At 40.3% G+C, this 26972-nt stretch overlaps 1 protein-coding gene across 4 annotated transcripts in view; it reads left to right on the top strand.

Moving 5' to 3' along the window:
• The window catches only part of VGLL4 (vestigial like family member 4), a 1022072-nt gene that overhangs the window by 818309 nt on the left and 176791 nt on the right, over window positions 1–26972 (top strand). For all 4 annotated transcript variants that reach the window (XM_044078063.1, XM_044078064.1, XM_044078062.1 and 1 more), the window contains one exon: window positions 16544–16730. In XM_044078063.1, the coding sequence (XP_043933998.1) occupies window positions 16544–16730 (187 nt within the window). The remainder of the gene's footprint in view (window positions 1–16543; window positions 16731–26972) is intronic.

The following is a 26972-nucleotide window of genomic DNA, read 5'->3' as shown; positions in this document are numbered from 1 at the left end:
ATCTGATCTGATACACTTTACCTTCCCATAAGGAGCTGAATCTGCAATAAACTTTTCAGTCGCATTGACTGTCACTCTTGGCTTTCAGAAAGTAGACATATTGCACCCGAGTAATCATCAGTAAATACTAAAGTGTACTTAAAGCCATGTTTTGCTACTGGCTCAATTGGGCCTGCCAAATCAGTATGGACTAGTACATTTGCTCTTGCATCTGGTTCTCTGTTTCTGCTCTGTACAAATTTCCCTTGCATACAAGTTTCACAGTCAAGGTTAGATCTCTCAACTTTACCTTTAATTTTCATTCCTTTTACCACTTTTTCTAATTTTGACACATCTTCGAAATTACAGTGACCAAGCATTTTATGCCATGCTTGAATGTCATAACAGCTCTGAGATGCATCATAATGTATCTCACTATCGCTTTCTTCATCATATGTGTCTAAATAATAGTCTATCGCACTCAATTATGTCAAACCTGGTGCCGTTTTTATAGATGAGTTGGTCCTGGCCTTGTTTAAAGTTGATCGCGGCACCTTTGGATGTTGCTGCCTTAACAGAAAAAATGTTTTGTGGATACGTCTGGATATTCAGCACCCGAGTCATCATCACCTTTACTTTGCGCCCCTCAGTGTTTAGCAGCCATACCTCTGCATTACCTCTCTTCTGTGTGGCTCCACAGATTCTCGTTCCATCAGCTAATTCCACAATGTGTTCCTCCAGTTGGAAAGTTGCATCAAAGTATTTAAACTTTTTCAGGTCGTTAATTATGTGTGACGTGGCGCCAGTGTCCACCATTAATCCCTTCTGTTTTAACTCACGAATTTGATGCTCATTTATTCTGAAGACAAATGTGTGATCATCCGCATCAGTTGCTTGTTTCACATTATCTTTCTCCTTTAGTCTACAGTTACTGTCTCTGTGGCTAGAGTTTTTACACAAACTACACCACTGTCTCTGGCCTTTATATTCTCTCTGGCATTCTCGTGCCTTGTGTCCCTTTTGGTCACAGTTATAGCATATAATCTCTGCTTTTACTCTTTCCCCAAGGCCACTTGCTTTCATCACATTATCATTACTTACATTGGCATTAAATTTCTCGGTATGTTCATAGCTTCTCAACCTTGTTTTGAACTCCCCAAAGCTCGCTCAACTTATCATCATCTTGCGTGATGTGTACTGCAAATGGTTTAAAAGCTTCAGGCAACCCTTTCAGAATCATCGCTATTAGTAATCCATAACTGAGCTTCTCCCCAGCATTTGTAAGTGCCGTAATGGCCATCTCAGTCCTAATAATGTAGTCTGTGACACTTTCACTGATGGCCTTCTGGAGGCTTGTTAATTTAGTGTATAGGCTAATTACCTGTGGCTTCCCTTTCCTGGCATAATGGTCTCTCAGGATCTGAAGCACTTCTCTACCATCGTCTGCGGCTTATCTCATGACAAGGGACAAACTTTTGTCGTCTAAGAACTGTATTAGTTCTGCATATGCCTCCTAATTTTTCTCAGCATCATCGTCGCCTTACTTCTCATTTTCGTCGTCTTCTGCATCCTGCTGCACATTTCGCAAAATGGCGTCTTTCAGCCCTAGCAAATGCAGGTGCCCCAGAAACTTTGTTTCCCACAACTCGTAATTCTTCTCATTTCCGTCGAAACATAGTCTATGCCATCGGCTTCCTACTTCCCTCCTGGGCCCATAACCTGTTGGCGGTATCATCTTAAGGGTAAGAAAGTCAGGTTAGACATACATTTACAAAGGAAAATAAACACACGTGAAGGCAATCAATCTGGTTAAAAACGGAAGAGGGGAACAACCCTTGCTTCCTCCTTTATTATAAAGCACATGGTCATGTGACCTCTCTTGACCTCTCCACACCAACGATGTCAGTGTAAGAGCACACATACGATTATTCACTCTGTTATTATCAGCCAACAAGACTGTAAAGAAATTGAGTCCTAGATTTTCTTTTGCTGAGACATTTACAAGTCTTTTATAGATTAAGTAAGGTTTAAGCACATATCTGCTTTGATCATTTTAAACCAAAGCCTCCTGTCTTGCTTTGCCTTTGTCATTGTGAATGTGCTTTTATTATTATCCCTTTCTTTAATCTCCCATATGCCAAAATTAGGCTGGCTTCCTCTCTCATCTCGTCTCTCCTTTTTATGAAGACGTTCAGATCTTGAGCTTTCTCTAATTTCACCATGCTGAAGTCTGCTTTCTCCTGATTTTCGTGACTAGGTTGCATCTCTGTCTGGCTAGAACTTTCATCCTCTTGTCACACTACTGCATGCATTTTCTAAATGCTGTAAATACATCCAGTTTTTCCCCCTTTTTAACACATCTGGGCAGCTTCATCTGTTTGCGTGCAGTAACCATTCTTTCTTCAAACAACTTTTCTCATGATGGAGTTGTTTGTAAACATTCACTTTGATTTAACTGTTGTTTACATTCAGAGTACATTATCACATTTCACCTACTGGCTTCTTTTTGAGGAAAAGCAGTTTGTTATTTCCTGCTTTCTTTAACAGCTTTGTTGTAAAACCACAGCTTTGTTGTAAAACCTTCATGTGGTTTCCTTCCACTGTTCTCATTTTGCCTCAGTGCCATTTTCACAAACTTCATTTCCTTCCTTTTTTCCTGTGCATTTGTGAGTTACGCAGACCTGCAGTTATTCTTGACTGTGTCCTCTGTAAAGTTGTGTAGTTTCACTGAACAGCATTTGTGTTGTCATTTCCATTTCCAGCAGTTCTGCTCCCTACTGACCATTTTAGTTACATGATCAGCAGCCATCTTTACATCATCAGCAGTTGGCTATGATTTACTTATTTTTTTAATACTAAAAAGCTGATAATTGCAACCAGTAGTCCGTTTGCAAACATACACAAAAGTTATGTAGTAAGTAACACTACAGATTTGAAAACAGCAGTACCAGTTAGTGTTGCCATTAATAAATGGCAGTGAGGTCACCTGTAGCCAGCGTTGCCAGATTTCCGACTGGCCACATAGGGACAAACAAAAGTGAAGACTAAAAAAAAAGGTCTTCCATGTCAGGGTCTTTAATGCGGAACATCAGAGTTCCGCATTAAACAAAAGTAGCTCTGTGTTTATTTTTTATAAGCACAGAGCTGCTTCTGTTTAATGTGAAACATCGCAGTTCCGCATTAAACAGAAGTAGCTCTGTTTTGCGATTATTTGATTTGGACCGTACACCAGTATACGGGCCAATCAAAAAGCGCTAAACACGGAGCTACTTCTGTTTAATGCGAAACATTGCAGTTCCGCATTAAACAGAAGTAGCTCTGTTTTGCTATTTTTTGATTGGCCCGTATACCGGTATACGGGCCAATCAAAAATCGCTAAAAATGGAGCTACTTCTGTTTAATGCGAAACATCGCAGATTTGCATTAAACAGAAGTAGCTCTGTTTTGCGATTTTTTTTTTTTTGATTGGCCCGTATACCGGTATACGGGCCAATAAAAAATCGCTAAACACAGAGCTACTTCTGTTTAATGCGGAACTGCGATGTTTTGCATTGAATTGCATATGGGCCAATCAAAATATATAAAGCGGAGGCTGCCCGGGATTTAAACCAGCAGTGCGGGACTCGGGATCAGGCTGCTGATCTCAGGACAGTCCCGCCCAAATAGGGACATCTGGCAACCCTGCCTGTAGCCCAAATCTGCAGTTACAGTCACGTAGTAAGGTAGCAAAAGCAGTGTACTTCAGTACTGCATTTCTCACAGGCAAAATACTGCATGCAGAAGTTTGCATTTGCCACTGAGCATGTTCCTTATATTACGCACACCATTGCTTAAGCATCCTGTTTTGGTGTGGTTAGTTGCAGGGATTGCTCTCAGCTGGTATGGTTTGATCAAGACCAAAGATATTCATGGGTTACTCTGCATTACCCACACATGAACAGGAGAGATTTCTATTACACAATGCAATTATTTAAACAAGTTACTTTATTTATTAGAATTCAACTACGTAATTTCTTTTCTTTCATATCTTTTCTCTATACTGCATTTCCTGAGATGCTTTTGGCATGTTCTGCTTATGTATGTACCCATGTCTTTCATGATTTGTGCATAGTACGCAAGTTTTAGTGCAGTTGGTGTTTTTTTTTTTTTTTTTTGTTTTGTTTTTTTTTTTAAGTAAGAAAGGAGTGTGCATGCATCCTGCTCTTTATGTTCACATGTGTGTGCATATTGAAGTATCGTTAGTGATTTTGATGGATTTTTTTATTATTATTTTTGGAGTATTGCTTTGGTCTGAGACACTGGTGTGCGGAATTTTAGTGTATAGTCTTTAGCTTAGCAACATAAGTACAAAAGATATCATTATTTTATCTAGAGGAGAGATTTTGCTAGTTCACATTACATTAGTAAAGTTTGATACAGGTGAACAAAACCAGTTGTTATTCACCATTCGTTGTATGGCATAGCATTTTACACTCTGTCCTCTCCTGCTGGTTATCTGCTTGTGATTTAGATGTATTTTCAAAAGAATCATCAAGATGAGATTTTAAACCACAGTCCAATCTACCTGAATTGGTGTTAGCTCAGGTGGATGTAAAAGATCCCACTGCGCTTGTCAAAAAGAATAGTAGTAGTTACCTGATACCCTGGCCAAATTTCCCCCAGTAGTATAAATACCATTTTGGGTCTGGTGGAAGTAATCTGGTCGACAAAGAGCAAGTAAAATAATCTGACAAGATTATGTCTGTCTATCCTCTGTAACAGAGAGGGCATGATGCTGCAGGCATTGGGCCAAATTAGCAAATAACATTTTTCAGGCAGCTTTGGTCCCTCTTACGGTCATGCACCACTCTCCCTGTTCAGGTCAGTTCTTCACTGCCACATAAACTCCTTGGCTTGGAATAGTGCGCTCTGGCAGTTTTTGCAAGTTTCTTAGCATTTCTTGCCAAATTCTGTAAATTAACTGCAGCTGTACTGATCTCCGTATATTCTTTTCTTTATTCATTCTGTGCACTATGTTATGCTCTATATTCTTCCAATTTAGTTTCTTTGCCCATTTTTTCATTTTCACATCTTAAACCTTTAGATTTTTTTAGGGTCACAGCACCTAAGCCACTGTTCAAAACCAGCTGGAGCAGATCAGTACTGCCTGGCATTTAGCACATAACAACATGTCCTCTGTGTTAGCTTGTGTGTTGACAGTGCCATATCTTCTTCTTCTTTCGGCTTTTCCCAGTTAGGGGTCACCACAGTGGATCATCTGTTCGCTCATGATTGGCAGTGGAGTTTTACGGTGTCGAGTTGCCAGCCCGGCACCCAACCTTCCACAGAAGGCACACACTGACACCTAGGGCCAATTTAGAGTGTCCAAGCCACCTACTGCATGTCTTTGGGATGTGGGAGGAAGCCGGAGCACCCGGAGGAAACCCACGCGACCACAGGGAGGACATGCAGATTCCGCACAGAGGGCACCCCAGCCGAGAATCGAACCGGAGAACTTCTTGCTGTGAGGTGGCAACACTAACCGCTGCACCACCCTGGCTGCCCCGTTGACAGTGCCATATCTAAAAGGTGATAAGTTTTAAAGTGCATTTCTGAAGCCCGTGCAGAATGGATACTGCTATGCATAAACCAGATCTGTAGCAGACTGTTTCTAAGCATATTATGAAGCATTTGTTCTAGTGATCTTTAAAATACAAGGGAAGGGACCACTTTGTTTTATTAGGCCATCAAGTATGAAGTGCAGAACTGGAGTCTGCACAGGTGTTTGGGGGTCACACCATTCTTTTCTTCATTTGAAATTTCTGTAGTAAAGTCACAGCAGAAATATTTCTGCATTTTTCTAACAACTGTAACAAAATGACTTTACGCACCTGTGAAATAATTTGGCTTGACATCTGTTATGGGTCTGTCTCTGCCTAGGTAGGTTACTTTTTTTTATTTCATACTACACTCCTGGAGGCCACTGTTGGCCATGTCACTTAGTAAGACCATGCAGAATTCCCATTCATTACCTACCTTTAATCACTGAGGATTGTCTTCTTTCATTCTGACATTGCACAGTAGATGAATTATTGACAGTCTTTGTTCATATTTTATTGCTGCAGGCTTCTAGTTTTTACAAACTGAATTAAACCTGATACTTAAGAAGTCACATGCAGTGTTGCAAGAGGATAAGGTGTGGTTATTTTTCAGTTGCATCATATTTATCTTTTTAATTTTTTGTTTAAGTATATATTGGTATGTGTATGTTTGAGATGGATGGTGGGTAAGTGAGCGAGTGCACGTGTAAAGCAAAGGATGTCTTGGCTCCTTTTAATGAAAATATTAATATTTATTTGTGTATGTAACATTCCCTGAAGTGTGCATTGACTGTTTATTGCCTGTTTTCTTTTTTCCTGCAATTTCCATTTTAAGCTCACTTGTTTTATTCTCCCTTGCACTTAAAGGAACAAATATGGATTTTAGGCCAAAATTATAACTGTGTTTCAGTCTGTGTACTGTGCTTTGTTCATGTTTTGGAAATATGTTGACCTTAAATACCCATCTTCTTGAGTTTAATTTTGAAGGAGCACCTCAGCACCAAAAAACAAGTACATTTTGTGAATTACAGTAGTGAACTTGAAAAATTAAAAAAGTGAAGTAAATCAATTTTCAGTCAAATTACAGTCTGAGGATACTTTTGGCTCAGTATATATGATATTGGTGTAGTAGATGGGAAAGGAAAGCCCCCTCTATTTTTTGCTGTGCATTGATGACACCTTGAAAGATGACATCATCTGTTTTAGTAACACAAATTGTAATTAAAAAAAAAAAATAATAATTCTGTATGTAAAATGGCAGTTCTTCACATGAATAAGAGATTTAGCTGTCCCAAAAATGCTAGCAATACTGCAGACCTGCATAAAAATAGTTGTTGGAATTTTAGGATCATAAATGATCATCATCATCATGGCCCTGGGGCCCTTACAAGCCTAGCCAAGAGTTTAACCCCCCCAAAAAAACCTCAGTCAGCACTTGTTACCCCTGTCAGTGAGCGACATAGATGGAACCCCTGGGACATATTTGTGGTTTCCCATCCACTCATCAAGTTTACGCTTGAAGAGGGTCAGCGAGGTGCTCTGTTTCATGTGTGCAGGAAGTCTATTCCAGAGACGGGGCAGCATCTGAGAGACAAACCTGTCTCTCCAGCAGGTTTTGTTGATGTCTCATATTAGATTTAGGCCTTTTGAGTGAGTAATGCATGAGGAGTTAGACTTATGGATATGGAACATCTCTAGTAGGGCAGGGTCCGAGATTGCCTTGTAGGTTTGACAATGGATATGGAACATCTCTAGTAGGGCAGGGTCTGAGATTGCCTTGTAGGTTTGACACAGATTACCTCTGGGCAATCTGTATGATACCGAGTAGAGTAATAGTGATTTGAACCTATCCGCAGAGGACAGATGTTGGAGGCCATGGATTCTCTTTGTGAGGTATTTCTGTGACCTTTCCATTTGGTGCAGGTGCTTTGAGAGGGTCATACCAAATGGGGTGTTATGCTCAATTGTTGGCCTAATGAGGGAGGAGTACAGAGAGGTAATAATCTCCTTTTTTCTGGATGCAATCCCTTTACTTATGAGATGAGCCAAGTAAAAGGCTTTTCTGACCACTGCCACTACATGATAGTCAAATGTGAGATTGTTGACAACCTGTGTACCAAGGTCTCTCACCACAGGTTCTGTACTTAGGAGGTTGCCGTCAATATAATAATCAGCAGGGGACAAGTTTTTGCCAAATGGTATGATACCTTTTTTTGCTTTTAACTTAAGACCATGACTTTGGCCCCAGTCATTTGTTGCTGTGAGACCCTCTTGCAGTATGTTAACATCGTGTGGGGAATCAATGACAGCACCCAACTTACAGTCATCCACAAATTTGGTCAGCCACAGGCCTTTTGTCTTTGCCTGGGTCTCTGAGAAGTAGATGCCAAACAGTAGGGGTCCCAGGACATATCCCTGGGGAATTCTACTAGTGATAGGTCTGCTGCTGGAGGTGGAGGCACCTATTTTGACCTTGTGGGTCCTGTGTGTGAGCCAGTTGGCCACCCACCTGATGAGATAGGATTTACGCCAAGTTGTGTTAGCTTTTCGATGATGCCTCTGGTGGGGGATTGTGTTAAAGCTGGCCAAGTCGAGGTAAGCTATATGTACTGACTTTCCAGGGACTTTGTGTCAGTCTCATAGAAGTCAACCAGGTTCAACAGGCAAGATATGCCCTTGATGAATCCGAACTGGGTGTGGTCTAGTGCGTGGAGATCCTTGTTTATGAGATCCATAGTAGTACACTCCATGGCTTTACAGATCAGACTTGTCAAGGTAATTGGGCGATAGTTTCCAGGGTCTGAAGTGGCACCACCATTGTGCAAGGGGATGACAATGGCATTTCTACACTCTACTGGAATGAAGCCTGTACTTAGGCTGTGGTTGAATAGGGTGCTTAATGGCGAGGCTAGTTCTTGCTGGAGATGGTGCAGAATACAGCCTGGGATACTATCAGGTCCCATGGAAGCTGTGTTCTTTGCCCTTAGATAGAGCCTTTAATACTTGATCTATGGAGATGTGAGGTGTGAGACAAGTATCAGGGATGTCGAATGGGCCTTTGGGTGGGGCAGGCAGGTGAAGTTTGCACTGTACCTGTCTGATAGCAGGTTGGCTAAGTCAACAGGATCAGTGTAAGTATTACCATTAAGTACTAATTCGGAGAAAACCTGGGCATTGCCATGGAGGTTCCTGATGTAACTGAAGAAGGCTTTGTGGTTTCCCTTATTTTCGAAGGCTAGTTTTGATTCATAACTGGCTTTGAGGGTTTTTACTAGTGATCTAATTCAGTTGTTGAGGCTCAGGAGGGAGTTTTTCCAGTTTGGAATTTGTTCCTTTTTACCCTTGGACAATAGTTTCTTCCTTTTGTTGTAAAGCCTGTTGATAGAGGATGTCCACCAGAAAGGTTTGTGTTTCCTTCAGGAGCAGGTTTTAGTTCTGTTTGGTATGGCTGAGTCCATGCAGTTGTACAGGTGCTTGCATATTGCCTTGGCATACTGTTCAGCATAGTTGTCTGCATCCTCTGAGGGGGGCAGTGGTGTGAAGTTACTGGTACCCTCCCTTAGGAGGTTGTAGTCAGCGTTTGAGAATTTTTTTAGCCTAAGTACATCTGGGAGGGGGTTGGGTGGGATAGAAACTTCAAATGAGACAAACCAATGATCTGATCTCACCCAGGAAGAATCTACTATGGGAGTGGTGCAGCGGTCACTCATGTTGGTGAGAACCAAGTCCAGAATGTTATCTCTGCTTGTGGGGGATGGGATGGGCTGGTTTAGTGCGTTAAAACTGATGAAGTGTAGGAATCATTGAGTGAGTACATGTGATGGGGTAGTTGAAGTCAACCAGAGTCACAGTGTTAGGGGGTACCTTGATGGAGTTAAGTAGGACTAGGTAGGAGGAGTGGGTTTCCTGAGTCATGGGGGGTCTATAACTGGCTATAGCTTTGATGGGCGTCTTGCCAACTGTCAGTTGCACCTAGAATAGTTCTAGTGCGTCATGCTGGTAAACCAGTGTGGATGTGTGCTTGTCTTTAATGAAGATGAAGACTCCACCACCCTTAGTCTTCCTGACCTCATTTTGGGGTCAGAATGTGTGGAATGAGGTATAGCCTGGTAAGGCAGAGGTGTTCTCTGCAGCCTTGAACCAAGTTTTCGTGACTGCACAGATGTCTGCATCTTCCAGTGCAAGGAGAGCCTCCAATGCAAGGAGAGCCTCCAGTGAGTGCACTTTCAGGTTAAGACTCCTAGCGTTAAGCAGCTTGAACTTTAATTTTTTTTTGACAGCTCTTTTATGATGGAAGGTTTGCCTTTGGGACATTGCCTAAAAAGCCACAGTGGGGGAGGCAAGAGCCTTGGCCAGAATCTGGAATCACAGGGGGTGACAGGTAGAGGCCATCTCTGGCAAAGCATCAAGGCCTGTCAGCCATGTCATCCCAGACAGGCAGATACTGGATCCCCTTGGAATGACACCAGAAACTAAGCCAATTGTTGAAGTCAATTATTTTTTGTTGGTATTGTGGTATCATTCTTGGTGAAGGTAGGATGCTGCATATGGCTAGGGTCATAACTGTCTGGGACATTTATTTGAGATTAAGGTTAGAAATCCTAGTTGTGTGGTGGAGTGGACAGAACCCTGACTACTATCCTATTGGCCCATGTTTGACTAGTAGCTTGAATAGTAGAGAGGCTGTGTTGTGTGTGTGTGTGTGTGGGGGGGGGGGGGTTAGAAAGGAGCAACTTTTCCAGTTCGTCCAGTATGGAAGTGAGGAGCTTCTGCCAGCAATATGACACATTTCTGGTAATTACAGTGCTGTAATTATGTGGCAGCTTGCTGTTAGCATGTCAGCACTGAAGGGGAGCAGATTCAACTAATACATACATATATATATATATATATATATATATATATATATATATATATATATATATATATATAGTGATGTGCATGACATCAGTAGCTCTGCGGAGTTGAGACATGCAAAAATCCCTTGGCATGTAGGACATGTTAACATGCAACACTGCAGGTTGTTCCACTCCACTTCCCCATCCAGCCATTCTGTGTTTCCGTCCTATGAGGATAGTATGGCGGACATACAGGGTAAACACAGTGCAGCTGAACAATGGTCAGCTGGAGAGCATGCACAATGGGGTAAAAAAAGAAAATAAATAATTAGGGTTAAAAAGTTGCTGTTAAACTTGGTAGGAATTAAAATAATTTCAAAAGTTTACAAACAAAAAATATGTCAAGTTTGTAATGGAGTTTAAAGATCTCCTCATTCCTAGAGAGGGCAGCTACTGTATAACCAGTTTTGTGTGTGTGTGTGTGTGTGTGTGTGTGTATATATATATATATATATATATATATATATATATATATATGTATATAAAATATGGGTCTACTTTGTTTGAAAGAAAACACATTTCACTGAAACTCATTTCGTCGAAGTCTCATTTCACTGAAAATGAATTGCCTGAGCACAATTCACTGAAAACTCACTTCACTGAAAGTTTGTTTGATTGAAACTCATTTCATCTAAACAGGTATATGCCCTGTTCCCCACTGTAGTGCGATCCTGGAGTTAATATATATAGTTTGGGGGGCAGACCCCCCCACATTGGGAGGTGGGGGGTGTAGCTCCCAACATTGTTTGGATGTATATAATTTTCTGGAAATAGTTATTCATTTGGCTTGTAAGAATCCATGACTATGGTTTACAACATTTAAAATAGGTGGGGGGGGGGCTATGCCCCCCACACCCCCCAATGTGGGGGGCTGTGCCCCCTACACCCCCTTTTCTATGTATACTAACTCCAGGATTGCACTACAGTCGGGAACAGGGCATATACCTGTTTAGACTAAATGAGTTTCAGTCAAATGAGTTTTCAGTGAAGTGAGCTTTCAGTGAATTGTGCTCAGGCAATTCATTTTCAGTGAAATAAGGCTTCAACGAAATGAGTTTCAGTGAAATCTGTTTTCCATCAAACAAAGTAGACCCTTATATATATATATATATATATATATATATATATTTTTTTTTTTTTTTTTCACAGCTGCAGTGTTTCTTTACTATGCCCTGTTGGTGCAGCGGTAGCGTTGTCGACTCACAGCAAGAGGTTCTCCCATTCGATTCTCGGCTGGAGCGCCTTCTGTGTGGAGTCTGCATGTCCTCCCCGTGGTCGAGTGGCATTCCAATGACATGAGTGAATGGCGTGCCTTCGTTGAAGGTTGGGCGTTGGGCTGACACCTCGGCACCATAAAAATCGACTGCCAATCATTAGCAGATCGGAGTTCCGCTGTGGCGACACCTTACCGGGAAAAGCCGAAAGAAAACAACAAAAGTGTTTCTTTACTCTTTTTGCTCCTTGAGGCAGTAAGCAAGAGTCAGCCTTTATTTTTTTCATGCCTAGGAACCAGCCAGCTGGTCTGCTTTAGGGTCAGCACTGTCCTGTAACACCCAAGTGGATTAAACTTCTTGAAATTCTACCCAGCCCAAGATCAATCAAGACAGGTTTTAAAAATCAAATATGAAAGATGCAGTCTTGTGATATCGGATGATTCAGAAATTCCTCTGTCTACCAACCCCACCCCCATGCACACAGAAACACTTTGGGTGGATCAGTCTACTCAGAGTCTGCCTTGGAGAGTCCCTGGATGATTCTTGATTTCTAAAAAGGTGTTCACTGGGAACAATGGGAGTGAAATGGCAGGTAAATGGAATGAATGCATCTCATGTATCTGATACACAACTTCATGTACATTGTCACAGGTGTGCATCCAACTCCAGCTACAGAAACTGCTAAAAAATTATGCTAAACTCATGTTGATGGAAAACCCAGCTTAGGACCATCATGGAATGGTCCTCATTGAAGTTCAACTATTAAAGGTTAGAACAGGTTTGTCATTTCTCTATGGTTGCCTCTTGAATAATTTCATTGTAATTCATTCCTCAGTCCCTTCGATTTATGTGCAGGATAAGCCAATTTTTGCATTTCTTTCCATTAAATATTGGCTTGCACATTGTTGATCTTTTGAACATGTTTGTCTCTTTATATTCTCTCTTTCCAAATGTCAGTGCTTTTGCAAAGGTTGTTGTTGCGTAGGTACTTCTGTGTTGTCATTATGAAGACGTGAGAGAGAAGACTGCTGTTTGTATGGATTCCAACAAAATTCCAGCCAATCCCCTACCGCTCACATGCACTCTAAGAAAATATTTTTTTTCTCTTATGCAACTGTTTTGTGGCTCACGTTTAATATTTTGGTGCTGACTAACCTCTATTTTCCTCTTATGCAACTGTTTTGTGGCTCACGTTTAGTATTTTGGTGCTGACTAACCTCTAAGTCTCTTTTTTTTAATGTGCCTTGCTCTCTAACGTGCCCATATGCATTTGTCTAATTTCGGTGTCAGTGTGAGTGTTTGAGGTACATACTTTCCTGGTGTGCCATATCTTCTGGTACCTGAAATATCAGAATTCCAACTGGTGCTAGTTTGTACCTTACACGGGATAACAGCCCACTTAGTTATTTCTCTTGTGGTCAGCTGTCTGATTTCTTAGATGCTGGTCAAACCCAAGATGTCAGCAGTATAAGCTGGAAATCGGTCTTAATGCCAGTATGCCAGCTTGCTGTTTCATTACTGACAACCAGCTATACAAACAACATCCCCCAAACAGCACTCATCTACTTATCTTTTCATTTATTAAACAGGTCTGCTGCCATTACATTGAAGGAATAATTGCCCTTTTTCCAGCTTCTGATCTCTTAATGATCTTGGGCGCATGCGTCCCATGCCTATTACTCATCGTTCCACTCCGTCTTTCCTCTATATATGCTCCCTTTTTAGGAAATAAATGGGTAACATGGTGCATCATGCTTTAGAAAATGGAAGTACTTTCTGTGTGCATTAAATTCCCTACCATCAGACATGCAGTACTTTCACATCTGGATAGGGGAGTGTACCCGCAGTCTGATTGCCCCATAAGGAAATCTACCATCATGCTAGTCTTTAAAGAGATCCCCTTACATGCGTGAGTGCACGCGCACACACGCATGCATTGCATGCACACACACACACACACACACACACACACACGCAGTCAGGAGGCTGCTGAGTGGCACACAACCCATAATCCCTGCTCCCAGGAGAGGAGGAATGATCAGCAGTAGCCAATTTCTTCCACCTCCAGCTGGCCACCTAACATCTGTACTTTCTATCAAACTCTAATTGTATCTAAATGCCCCCCTGCCCTAAAACATACATACTGACATGCATACATCAAAGAAGTAGGTCTACTGCATCACTGTGCATATTTAGATCTCTAAATGAGTCATTAATTTTCATTTCATTCAGGTTAATAACTAAATCGCATCCTAATTTGTGTATTTTTAGAAAAATATTGGTTTTGCTGCCATTCAGATTTCAGGTCTGCTTTGTTTTCAGTCTGCATTAATTTATTCTACTTGTATGTTGCTTGGTTTTTAATCCAGGTATTCCAAGGTACACAAGTCAGTTTCCTGGTCTGCACTATAAATTAACCCTTAGTTTAGCATGCCTTGCCCTTGAGTCCTTGGACATGATCAGTGAAAATGGTCTGTGAAGTAGCAGTTTGTGTGCTTAGTAAAGAACAAACATATATTGCATGATAATGTCTGTATTTCTATTTTTTCCTCTTGAGAGGTTAAAGCTATGGCTTTACATCTCTACACTGTCCTGTCTGTAATGTGAGATTTAAAGTAACAGCTTACTGATTTAACTTTTTCACCTTCAACAGCTTTAAGGAAGGTGCAGGTTTGGTTTGAATTGCAGGACGCACTGATATTTTGGGGGGTCATAAGTCAGTGTTGTGAGAGTTCAGATTATGTCAGGCCCTTGGAAGCCCTGCTAGGATTGAGGGGCTGAGTGAGTTTCCCTCTGTCTGTCTCCTTTTTGGGTGGAAGTTTTTTTCTTTATCATCTTTGTACAGTTATTAGCTTCTTAACCTGTGACTTGGTGTGCATCGACATTACAGTTTGATATGTGTCCCAGTCACTGTATAATGAATTGCAAAGCTCAGCTGTTTGCCTAATGTATATGTTTCCACTACAATCAGACATGGAGCAGGGATCTCTTTTTCCATCCCTTCTGGGGGACAGACATACTCTCAACCTCTTAGTGTAAGAAAACTGGACAAAGCCAGACAAAACAGAGGGACAAAAGCCCAAAAATGGGGACAAATTTTAAATATTGCTCATATAAACTTAGAAAGTAACTAGAGTAATGTTTTTTTTTAACATACATTTTCTGAAGGGTTTGAAGCCTAAAACTCAAGTGTATGTCATTATTTAGTGACGTCAATCCTCATATCATCCCAGTGATTTGCCAGAAAACCAAAAATTTTATGAGGAACAGACCAAAAATATGAGCCAAAAATCTGGACAGTTGAGAGGTATGGTGACAGAACTGGTGCAGGATTCTTGTTAGCTAGAGAGGCATAGTACTTTAGCTGTATGATCTCTTCCTCAGAGCTCCGAGATCCATGGTTCAGGGATTGAGATCTGACCTCCTAACAGTATCTGTGGCGAAGTTGCTTCTGCTTGGATTTTCTGTGCATGTGTCAGTTTCTCCCCACCTCCCTTGTTACATTACACAAACACCCACACACTTGCTGTTTTGTTCTAAGTTGTTGCGTATGAAGGTCTGCAGACCAGCCCTCTTGCCTGGTTAACAAATGACAAAAAAAAAAAAAAATGTATATATAATATATATATATATAGATATATATATATATGTGTGTGTGTGTGTGTGTGTGTGTATATATATATATATATATATATATATATATATATATATGTGTATATAAATTCAGCTACAGCCCTGGTAATTCACTTTCCTACAACTCAGACCAAAATGCTACCTGTAAATGGCCTGGCTATCCAGTTTTTTTTTTTTGTTTTGTTTTTAATAACACTTCTAGGTACAAATTATATCATAAAGTCACCATGCCATAAGCATAAATCTAGCTGTGTCAAACCTACCAAACTGTAAGATTAAGTATGAAATTATGTGTTGAGGTCTACTACAAGATGTACATTTTTTATCCTTCCCAGAATTAGTATTAAGGTATTTGTTTGACAAAAAAACATGAACTTTAAAGAAGTACATTCAGAATGATTAATCATTGTTTAGGGAGTGGAAGAAAAGACAAAGTATATTACAGGATCCAGCTAGAAAAATATTTTCATGATTTAAAAAAAAAAAAAACAGAAACATGCTTGTATTTGGCAAGAGCAATATTTTCTTTTCTTTCGGTCAGAATTATAGAATTCTATTTCAAAGCCATACTAATTTCACGCACTGACTGTTAAGTACCTGTGCTAGTGTAAAAATGTTTTGTACTGTCAGCCACAAAAGACTGCAGCACTTTCTTGTGTAACTGCATCCAGGCTTGTGGATCTTGGGCTTTTGTATACTATCAAACTGCAGTTACACATTAACAACATTTAAGTAAAAATCAGTTCTCAATAAAAGCAGTGATACAGTGGGTATGTGTATGTTGCATGTATGCAAGCATATTTATACACACATACTCGTACAGACATGTATGCTTGTACATGCGTACTTTTGTTGCTTTGTTCTGACTCTATATTGCTGTTTAAGTATTGCAAAACCTTAAATCTTTTTCTTGGTTGTTATATTTCCTTAAAGTGTGTCTTAGTATGTGGATAAATTTGTCTCAAGGAGTCTCTGATTCTTTGTTTTCACTTTGTCTTAACTGCTTTTTTCGAGGCATTTACTTTTCTGGGTGACTGTTGTCTTTGCTCAGAAATGTTATTAGTGGAACTGTGTCTGTGATTAGTCACAAAGTAGCAGTTACTATTTTATCACTGTTTTAGGTCTGATTTGCTAAGATGACTTGCAGAAGGAAATGCCCGATAACGTGACTTTCATCATTTAAATTAATCCTTGAAGCATTTTGTTCTCAGCTAAACTGTAAATATGTGTTCTTATACAGGTGAAGCAGCTTTGCGAGGTGAGCCTAGAATGCAACACATTCCCATACCGTCTGCTGTCACCAGCCATCGGACTGGGCCACCTCCTATTAGCCCCATCAAGAGGAAGTTCAGTGGGGAACATGGAGATGACGAGCTGGAGTGTGACGAGCATTCCTCCAAAATTAGCCGAATGTTCACTTCTCAGCCGTAAGTTTCAGCTTTGCTTTCTTATTTAATTATTTGGTGTCTGAACAGACTGTGTTGTTCTTTGGCATTTAAATTGAAATGTCCGGCTGAATAAAAACTCATGTTCAGTGGAGGTCCACATTTAAGTTACATATGATGTGCATTTATAATTGCAGGATAAAAACATGTATACATGAGCTTATTTACTTGATTTTTAAATAAGTTTAAATATTTCTTACATGAACATAGCATTTTAACACAAAAGAACTAGAGAAATTAACATAAATTGGCTAATTCTTGACTAGACACATAACATACAATCACCATTAATGTATTCATAACTTTGATGGCTGTGGGGGGAAAAAATCAAATTGTGGTGTTTTTGAGTTTAGTAATTTACAGAAAAGTAAAATTTAGCTTAAAAATGATGAGAGAGATATGAAAGGAGAAGTTATGGAAATAAGCAGGAGGATACATGGTCAGAGGAGGAATTGTAGTTAGAGAGGAGTAGGAAGACTAAGAGTTTGTGAAATAAGTGCAGTGTGAGGAGGAGCGATAAGGTTCAAAAGATTGGGAAGCAAAGTGACTCTAAGAGTTCGAGAAAAGTAATTTGAGTAAAGCTAGCCAGATGAGCAGGAAGAACAGAGCCATTTGGCATAGGTGCTGTTACTTGGACACTTGTCATTTATGTTTCATATTATTTCACTAGTTACAGCTGTTTCTGTACAGTAGCTTTACTTTCATTAAGTAATTGCAGTCATCATTCAGGAAACTGGCAGCAGGAATTCCAGCTTCCATACTGGTTTGGCAAGTTCCCTGCTAGGGCCATTGTCTGGTACCACTACCCACTGAAATGTTCAGTGCCAGTGTTATGGTCATACACACAGATGTCGGGAATTATAATCTGAGCTGTAGCAGTCTTCTGTCAGAAATACTGTCGTTACCTTCATAGCCTTTAACTGTGCACGAAACTGTGCTGTGTAAAAAAAAAAAAAAGTTGAAATTATAATCCATGTCCATGAGTTTCATTTTTCTATATCGCACACCAATAAGAAGCAGTAAATAACAGTTACAGATTTTACATTACAGTTTTTTTTTTCTTGACTGATACTTGCTAATACTTGCCTTATTCATAGGATTCATTAGGACAATTAATGCCTTGCCAGTACCCACCCTCAGGTTATAATTATTTCTAGATTACAGCTTCATGGGCTCGGAGCTGAAAATGATAAAAGGTCTATTCATTTGGTGGGACAAGAGCACAGGATTTCAGAATTAACTGATAGTAGAACTAGCATGCCCTGGTCAGACATAGTGGCCACTGATAGTAGAAGTAGAATTACCTATTCAGACATAGTGGACTAGAGCTGAAGCTCCATCACTGATCTCATTATTCCAAGCCTGGCTGTCCCCCCTTTTCTCAAGATGGGACAGGCCAGCCACTTCTGGTGTATATTTGTGGGTACCCATCCAAGTCCTCCAGGATCTGCTTGGGGGATGGTAATGTGCCGCATTGCTTAACTTGCTAGAGAAGTTTATTCCAGAGTTTTTGGAGACACTGAGTAATGAATCTGTCCCTCCATCGCATTCTGTTTGTCTAATAAGGTTTAGGCTTCTGGTTCTGGTGTTTGTAAAAGTCTGTAACATACTGAGTTTTAGGGCTAGAGAGTCTCTAGCCTCTCTTGTTAGCTCAGGGTCTTTAACCTGTAATCATCTTCATTGGAAATCTTTGGGACTTCTGTAGTTGTTTGATATGTCTAGCATGGTACATCCTGAAAGGGGCTTTGTACTCAGTAATTGTGTCTTATCAGTGCTGAATGACATGGAAACAACAAGTTCTTAAGACTTACAATAATGTACTCTTGGCTATCAATTGTGGTTAGTAGAAAGACTTGCTGACTATAGTTGCTGCATGATGATCGAAGGAGAGGGAATTGTCAACTAGGTTTCCAAGGTCCCTGACTACATTTTTGTATTGTAGTATGGTATTACCTGTTGAGATAGGAACTGTTTGCGAAACCTACAGATACTCCGCTTTTTACTTTTATTTTTGTTCATCTTCAGTGCACTGCATATTTACTAGAGTAAGTTCTTTCTGGATGCACTAGTATCTCAGAGCATCTTGACACTAATACCCAGCACCCAGTTTGGAGTCATCTACAAGTTTAAGTTAACCAGAGGTCCTTGTTCCCAGACAGCAATCAGAGAAGTAAACGTGTCGAAGGACAGGTCCCAGTACAGAGCCATGGGAGAATCCACTGGTTATCTTCAGGTTCTCAGATGAAGCACTTGCCATGTGACATGTGCACGTTTTCTCTTTTCGTCAGTTTGCTGTTCATCTTACTGTCTTATTCTTATTGAAATAATCTAGTGTTAGTGCATTTAGCTTTGTTACTTCGCTCACATGGGGTGTATTGTCTTACTCCATGGTCAGATCAAGATGTGCAGACTGAGTCACCCTCTCAGTGAAGTTAACCAAGTTTAATGGGCAGTGTCTCTCCTGGATGAAGCCAAACTGTTCAGTGTCAAGGCTAACAACATTTTGATATCGTAATTGATGAGATCGGTCATAATATGTTCCATAGCTTTTCAGATCAGGTTTGCCAGACTGATGAATCTGTAGTCATCATGGTAGTGGAATGTCCACCCTTATGGAGAACATCACCACTGTAGTGCACTTTAATTTGGGAAGTGATCCTGCAGCTGCTTAGGTTAAACAATTGGTGCAAAGATTCAATGAGGCATGTTTAGAACTGTTTGTTAAGCATCCAGATATGTTGTCAGGTCCCATTGAAAAGTAATTTTGGTCTTAGCTGTCAGCTTCAAAACATGTTCCTTGGTGAAAATATGGGGGTTAAGGGATTCTGGGATATGTGGAGCTCGGATAGATGTTTCAAGGGGTAATATCTGCACTAAATGCAGTAGCTATTGACAATGTTTGCTTGTTTGGAGTGGGTGATGCCATTTAGAATAAGTTCAGAATATTGTAAGGTAACGTTCATTAGTTTCCTAATGTAGCTAAAGAAGGAGTTGTACGTATCCTTCAGAAACTGACTTGGGTTCGTGGGTTGCTTTATTAGTTTTAGTAGTTTTTTTTTTCATTTCCTTGTAAAATTTTTGATGCCTTCCTTGTCATGCAACAATATGTATCAGCTGTATAAAGTGAGGAGCACTGCTTGTCATTTAAACATCTACAGTAAATGCTGTCAGTCACTCATGAGCTGTACTTTTGCAACTTCTTGGCTTGACTTACCACTTTCCAGTAGCATTCTTTCTGACCCTTAGCCAGGTCACCGACATGGACACATTTGCTTAATGAATTTACCAGTTTAATGAATGACTAAAAATAATACCATGTGAATCTCAAAAAAAAAAAAAAAAAAAAAACGGTCCTTTGTTGTAAAAATCTGAATGAATTAGTATACTGTTAACCATAAGATTTTGTTTGGAGTTCTCAAGACATTTTTTCCCTGTTTTGTCTCTGGAGTCCTTTGCTTATTAGGTATAAATTATTCCTTTCATAGCTCTCAAATGAAAAGGGACAAATCTCAACAGAAACAGGGACAAATCCAGAAATAAGCAGGGATATTCAGGGACACTTTTAAAAACGTTAATACTGTTAACTTGAGATACTGGCAGATTAAGAGAATGAGAGTTTGCATTCATTTTCTAAAGTAGAAGAAGTTTATAATTCTAATTATTGTTATTATTTGTTAAGTATAGCTCTCTACCATTTTTCCAAAAGTCAGCAGTTGTAGGAAGGATTAAGAGGGACAGAGCTAAAATGTGAGTCAGAATCAGGGACGTCCCTGAAAATGAGGGGCGTTTGAGGGTTATGATTCCATTGTTTGAGATTAAAAAAAAAAAATCCTTTAAGGTTTATTTACTCAAGAGATGATTTTGACCATCTGAACCATTGTGATGTATTAGTTGACCAACTTTGGTGTTATAATTTGTGCAGTTTTATTGTTACTTTAGTAAGAATGTGTATATTTCTGAACATTGTAATTGCGCACCACAGTTGTGCCTCTGTCTTACGTTATGCTTTGCTTACTTTCCTTTTCTGTTTGTTGCAATTTAATTGTTTACTGTGCGTTTACAGTTTAATTGAACTTATTTGTATTACTGTTATTCTGGGAGAGATTTTTGACAGTGAATCAGTAATATTTTAAATTCATGCATAGTGTAGTATTTTAAAATATTTAACTTAAAAGAAGCGATAAACAGTATGCAGTTTGTACCTACCCCCACTCTTCATCATCATGCCAGATAAACTGACTGTGCTTTACCCCGATGACCTCTGCAGAGGGCTTGAGAAAAGGAAAGACTGTTAAATATTTCAGTAACAGCTGGATGGAATGCAGGCTATCTTGCTGGCAACTAATTATTTTAAGGTCTAAATGCATGATGCTTCAGTGAAACAAATGCAGTCTTTGATAGGAGCAAAGTACCCCACGATCCACATTAAAGGGGTTATGTCCCCTATACCCTCCACTTAAGTAGCATGAAGATTTCCAATCCTCAGACATGTTACAAAACGTACGAGTTTATTTTAAGAACTGTTTTGTAAGTCTGTGTTGACTGAATGATCTTTCTGTAGTCAGTTGTTAACCCATCGTGGATTCCCTTTGCCTGTTTTTTTCTTTTTCTTGAAGGTTAGAGCGGCTCTAGTTCGTCTTGTTTGACTAGTAAATAGTCACCACTGGAGTTTTTTTGCACAAAAGGAACACAGATAGCAGTAGTGACTTGGAAGGATACAAGGTACTGCAGGCGTGTCTCCACCAGTACTCTCTTCTCCTCCAACTTTCCAACTCAAGCATGATCCACTCTGCAGAAAGCACACAATAGAAATGGTTGGTGTGTGTTGTGTTGAAAAAAAAAGTACCGTCAGTGCTTAGTGCCTGGAATGGAGAGTGACATATACTGTATGTTTACAGTAACATGCTGATGTTCTTTGCGTTTCACTGTTGCAGTCATTACATTTGGGTAATCCTGCTGACAGGTTGCCCTCAGTCGGCCTGAATTCCAAAGTCCTGAGTCCTGTGTCGGTATAAAAGATGCGGCCAACACCATTTTCTTTAGTCTTTCTTGCCGCGCGGTGCCCGAAGCAGAAGCAGTTGTTCGCAAGTGCCGGTCGGCCGACTCCTGATATTTTCATGTTCGAGTTTCAGATCCGAAGTCTTCAATAAAGCTAAGTACCCCGTTGGGAAAACTTTTTTCTTGCTCCAGACCGATGTCAGAAAAAGTTAATAATTGTATTTCTTGTGGAAAGCAAATACCTCGTAAGGACTTTCATTCTTACTGTATTCCTTGCCTAGGCCCTGATCACAACGTTGCTGGTTGTCGGTTTTGTGCTAGATTTAACTATTAAGCGTCGGTATGATTTTGCTTTAAACTATTTTGGACGCCGGTTTAATTATCCAGAAATGTCGTTGGATAGCCATCCGACTACCGGAGTTCATAAAAAACGCAAAGAAAAGGAGAGAGATAGACAACCGAGGCCCAAAACCGACAACGAAGCTTCTCCTAAGCCAGTCGCCGGTTCGCCAGTTCTCAGTGAGGTGCTTTTGCAGCCCCTGACACCCGCTACTTTAGAGTCGCAGACCGCTACCGACTCTCACGTGGAGTCAGCCATGCCGCTGGAAACTCAAGGTATTGGAGCCACAGATACTATTCCTTCAGATGGGTCCGGAGCCGCTGAGCAGGCACCGGCTTCTGAGGGTGTATTCAGACCTAAACTTCTTTACATTAAACCAACCTCAGCTTCAAAGGCAAAGACTAAAGCACAAGAAACAAACTCAAGAGCCACATGGACAGGCCTCTATCCTCAAAAAACAGATGCTCAAAATGGCTGAAGACTTACAATTCAACACAACAGTCTTGATCAGGGGTTCCCATCCCCCTCCTGATAAGAGGCCTAGGCAAGAGACTGACTATGAATCTTCAGATCAGGTTTCTATTTCTTCTGATCCCAATCCTGAAGACCTTGTCTCAATGCCCAGCTTGGACCTTACCTCAAATACCTCATCTACTGTCCCAGCAAAACAATCAGATCCTGCACAGCCAACTCAGGACTTTAAACCTGGCAGCATGGCGGATAATGTAGTCATACAAAACACACTTCTTAGTAAAGCTGTGATGGATGTCATTTAGGAAGCCAGAAGGCCTAGTACTAGAAAATCTTATGCTGGAAAATGGAAAAGATTCTGTGCTTGGAACCAAACACAAGGAACTGATACAGCTGTGCCAAATATTCTCAGATTTTGCAGTACGTAACTGAGATGCTGGACAAAGGCCTATCTTTTTCATCTATTAAAATTCATGCCTCTGCCATTTCAGCTCATTACAATACAGAGCCACCAATCTTTTCTCATCCCTTATTAAAACAGTACCTCAGAGGAGCCAAAAATTTAAGGCCTCCAAGGAGATCATCAATGCCTGCATGGGACCTCAACTATGTCTTGGAAAAGCTCACCCTGCCTCTGTTTGAGCCAGCTGCTACTGCTGATATAAAGTTTTTATCATAGAAAACAGCTCTGCTCCTAGCAATAACTTCTGCAAGACGAGTTTCAGAGCTACAGGCCCTCATGGCTGTGGAACCTTTTATCATTTTTTATCCAGACAGGGTCTCTCTGAGGACAAACCCAACCTTTATGCCTAAGGTAGTGTCCAGTGTGGCTCTTAACCAAACTATTCACCTGCCAACTTTTTATACAAATCCACAGAACAAGGGGGAGAGAATTCTGCATTCTTTGGACGTACATAGACAGCTTAGATTCTACTTGGACAGAACCAAAGTTTTCAGAAAGACAGAGCAATTACTAGTGGCATATGATGCAGGATCACAAGGAAAGGCTATCTCAAAGCAGACTATTTCAAAGTGGATAGGCCACTGCATTAGTTTCGGCTACTTACACCATGGCAATCCAGTGCCTAAGGGCATTAGGCCATATTCAACCAGAGCTGCAGCCACTTCAGCAGCCTTTCTCAGGGGAGTACCATCTAAGGACATTTTAGAGGCTGCTACTTGGAGTTCAGTGCACACCTTTACAAAGCACTATCATCTGCCTCTCTACTGTAAATCCAGGGCAGGCTTTGCCACTGCAGTTCTGCAGGGCCTCATAGCCGCTCCTAATGCTGTTTAGCTCCAGCCTCCCATCCATAGCTTTGGGACTGTACCCAAATGTAACGACTGCAACAGTGAAACACGAAGAACATAGTACAGTTGTGTACACTTAATGTAGATGTTCGAGTGTATTCACTGTTGCAGTCCAGGTTACCCACCTGCCTTCCCCCCTTTTTCTTCTGATGGAACCTATCTTTCCTTCTCTGAGTTATACAACCTATGTGCTATATTTGCTTGTAGAGGAAGGTAAAGTTTATATTGGTGCATGTATTTATATATATATATATATATATATATATATATATATATATATATATAAATTTTGGCTACCCTTTTAGGGGGCACCTGACATCTGGGGCAAGAAAAACCTAAAGAAAATGGCGTCTGCCCCATCTTTTATACCCTTGATGACCTGACGTCAGGGAGGGGGTGACAGTGGCCGACGCAGGACCTAGGACTTTGGAATTCAGGCCGACTGAGAGCAACCTGCCAGCAGGATTACCCAAATGTAGTGACTGCAACAGTGAATACACTCGAAAATCTACATTTATGGTAAGTGTACACAACTGTACTTTCTCCCCCAACTTTCCATCCCTAATAGGCACATTGCAGAAATGTCTGGTGTGCTGTTGTGTAAAAAAATAAGTTATGTGAGTGCTTACTGCCTGGAGTGGACAGAGAGATGTATATCATATTTTCAACTTGAGGAAATTAAAGGCTTTCCATCTCCAAAAGATAACATAATGAAACAGTTGACCATGCTTTCTGCCAAAGACCTTCTTCCTTGCTATTAAGTTGTGATTCCCTGTTTCAGAGACATTATTTTATGTGTAAGTTAATTGTTTTTCAGCTTGGAAGTAATCATTGTGGCAGTGCAGTGAAAGTCAAAAGAACCCATTACATGTTTGTTTTATTTTTATCTTAAAGATGTGGTGTGATGTAGTAGATAAATTAGGAGTTAAAACAGTAGAAGATTCAAATCAGTAATATGTTAATACATTTAAGGCTTCTTCAACACTCACACTTAAGGAAACTGTTAATCTTCCTTTTAAATTCTGTGCCATATTTTCCATCTTCCTGTCAGATGTGTGAGTTCCGATTAAGTCCCAATACTTCCAAAAATAAACCGACCGCGGTGCTGGTGCTGCGGTAGCATTGTCGCCTCACAGTAAGACGCTGTCCGGTTTGATTCTCAGCTAGAGTGACTTCTGCGTGGAGACATGTGTGAATGGGCGTGCCTTCGTTGAAGGTTGTGCGTCAGGCTTGGCAAGCCGGTACGTAAAAATCAACTGCCAATCATTAGCAGACCGGAGTTCCGCTGTGGCGACCCCTAACCAGGAAAAGCCGAAAGACACAAACAAACAAACTTCCAAAAATAAACTCTGATAGTTTTTTTTGTTGCTTTCTGTTACACCTTTAAAGTGTTTTGCTGGGGGGGGGGGCTTCTCCTTCCCCTACTAATATAGGAATACTGTGCTGCCCTTCACTCTCCTGCTACTTATATTAACACTGACATCACCTGAAAGTAGTATACAATCCCTGTGCCAGTCAGGACAATACATTACCCTCTTGGCTTTGCACATGCTGCTGTCTTGGCTAATAAATTCAGCTCCTACTCCTCCAATACCTGTATAGACCCTCTGTCACCTTTGCCTTGTTTTATTTCTCTTATTCCCCTTGCTGCCTGATCTTGCTTTCACTCTACATTTACACCACTTTCCATCTCTAACAAATACTTATTTCTCAGTCTCCCCTCCTTCTTCTCCATCTCCTTATCCACTATTCGAGTGCTCCACTCTGACATTTGCTTTATGAGGGAGTAATAAACTCACTCACTTATAACAATCAACACATTTCACTGCTACATGATATTGTATGTCTTTTTACTTATAGTATATTATTCTACATGTCATGTGTATTAATGTTTGCATTAATCTGTATGTTTGCAGTGTGTTGTAATGTGATGATAATTTTCACCTCTGCACATGTGTCTACTCTTCTTATATTTGTGGGGCGTTTTTTCCCCTGGACCTTTGCTGAAAATGGATACAATTTTCCAGTCATATTTTCCCCGTAAGCAAATGTCAATTAATAAATTATAGTCAGTAACCTGCCTAAATGAATAGTGCATTGGAAGCAGGGTTGTAGAGGGGCCTACATTTCTGAGTTTTTAAGTTACCTGCCCTGTCATTGCTACAGCTTAAGAAAATGTGGTTCAGTAGTATGGATTTTGGTAGAGTACTAGGTTCTTATTTTGTCTTGTGAATTGTGGAACAAAAACTGTAAAAAAGAGCCCCATTCATGCACGTGCCATGCACAGGACGTCACTCCCTGCACTACCCGCTTACTAAGTATGTTGTTGGACCAGCTGGGGGGAAAGGGCAGTTTCATAGAAGTGTCCCATAAATGAAACAGGACTCAAAAATGTTACCAGTTAATAGGTGTGTGTCTTTGTTTTTTGTAGTTTGTACACCAGACACGTACTTCTCTCTGAGGTGAACATATTGTTAAATGTCTAGTGTTCAGAAACTGCACACAGACTTCTTTCCAAAAGTAATGTTGTAAAAAAAAATCCTGCAAATTCTTTATCAAGGCATATAAAAAATAATGAATGACCTGTCGGGGCATTTAAAAAATAAATAAGCTAAGCATGCATTTGCACGTATTAGCACCAAGTTAGTGATGTGAAGATCGAATTGTATAATGTCACAAAAAAAAGCCAAAATATAGTCTTGAAATGTATTATTTTGTAGTGTTGACTGATTTTCTCTTACTCCAAATTCATGCAACCTCAGAGTTAGAATATGCAAGGAGGGGAAGGTGATGGGGAACATGTCAGCACCCCCCATAGAAATGTCTTTGAACAAAGATGTATGCAGGTTTTTACTTCATTATTTGAATCTTACTTTTTATATTTGCTGAGATATGGTAAAGCTAGGAAGTTTTTTTAAAAATGAAGGGAAAAAAATGTAATCTGAGTTAATTATGGAAAGGATATTTTGAAAGGAACTAAGAGACTGAAAACTTATTTATTTATTTACATTTGATTACTGGGAAAGTCCAACTGGGTCAGAAGCCCGTTTTCAGTGGAGGCCCAGGGAAAAAAGATCCACAGAAATATAAGCAAAATACAATAA

The sequence above is a fragment of the Protopterus annectens genome, chromosome 7.part0, assembly GCF_019279795.1.
Source record: "Protopterus annectens isolate FY-2018-M chromosome 7.part0, PAN1.0, whole genome shotgun sequence".
NCBI lineage: Eukaryota > Metazoa > Chordata > Ceratodontiformes > Protopteridae > Protopterus > Protopterus annectens.
Note: the sequence above shows the minus strand (reverse complement) of the source record. Positions and strands in the feature narration are given on the sequence as shown.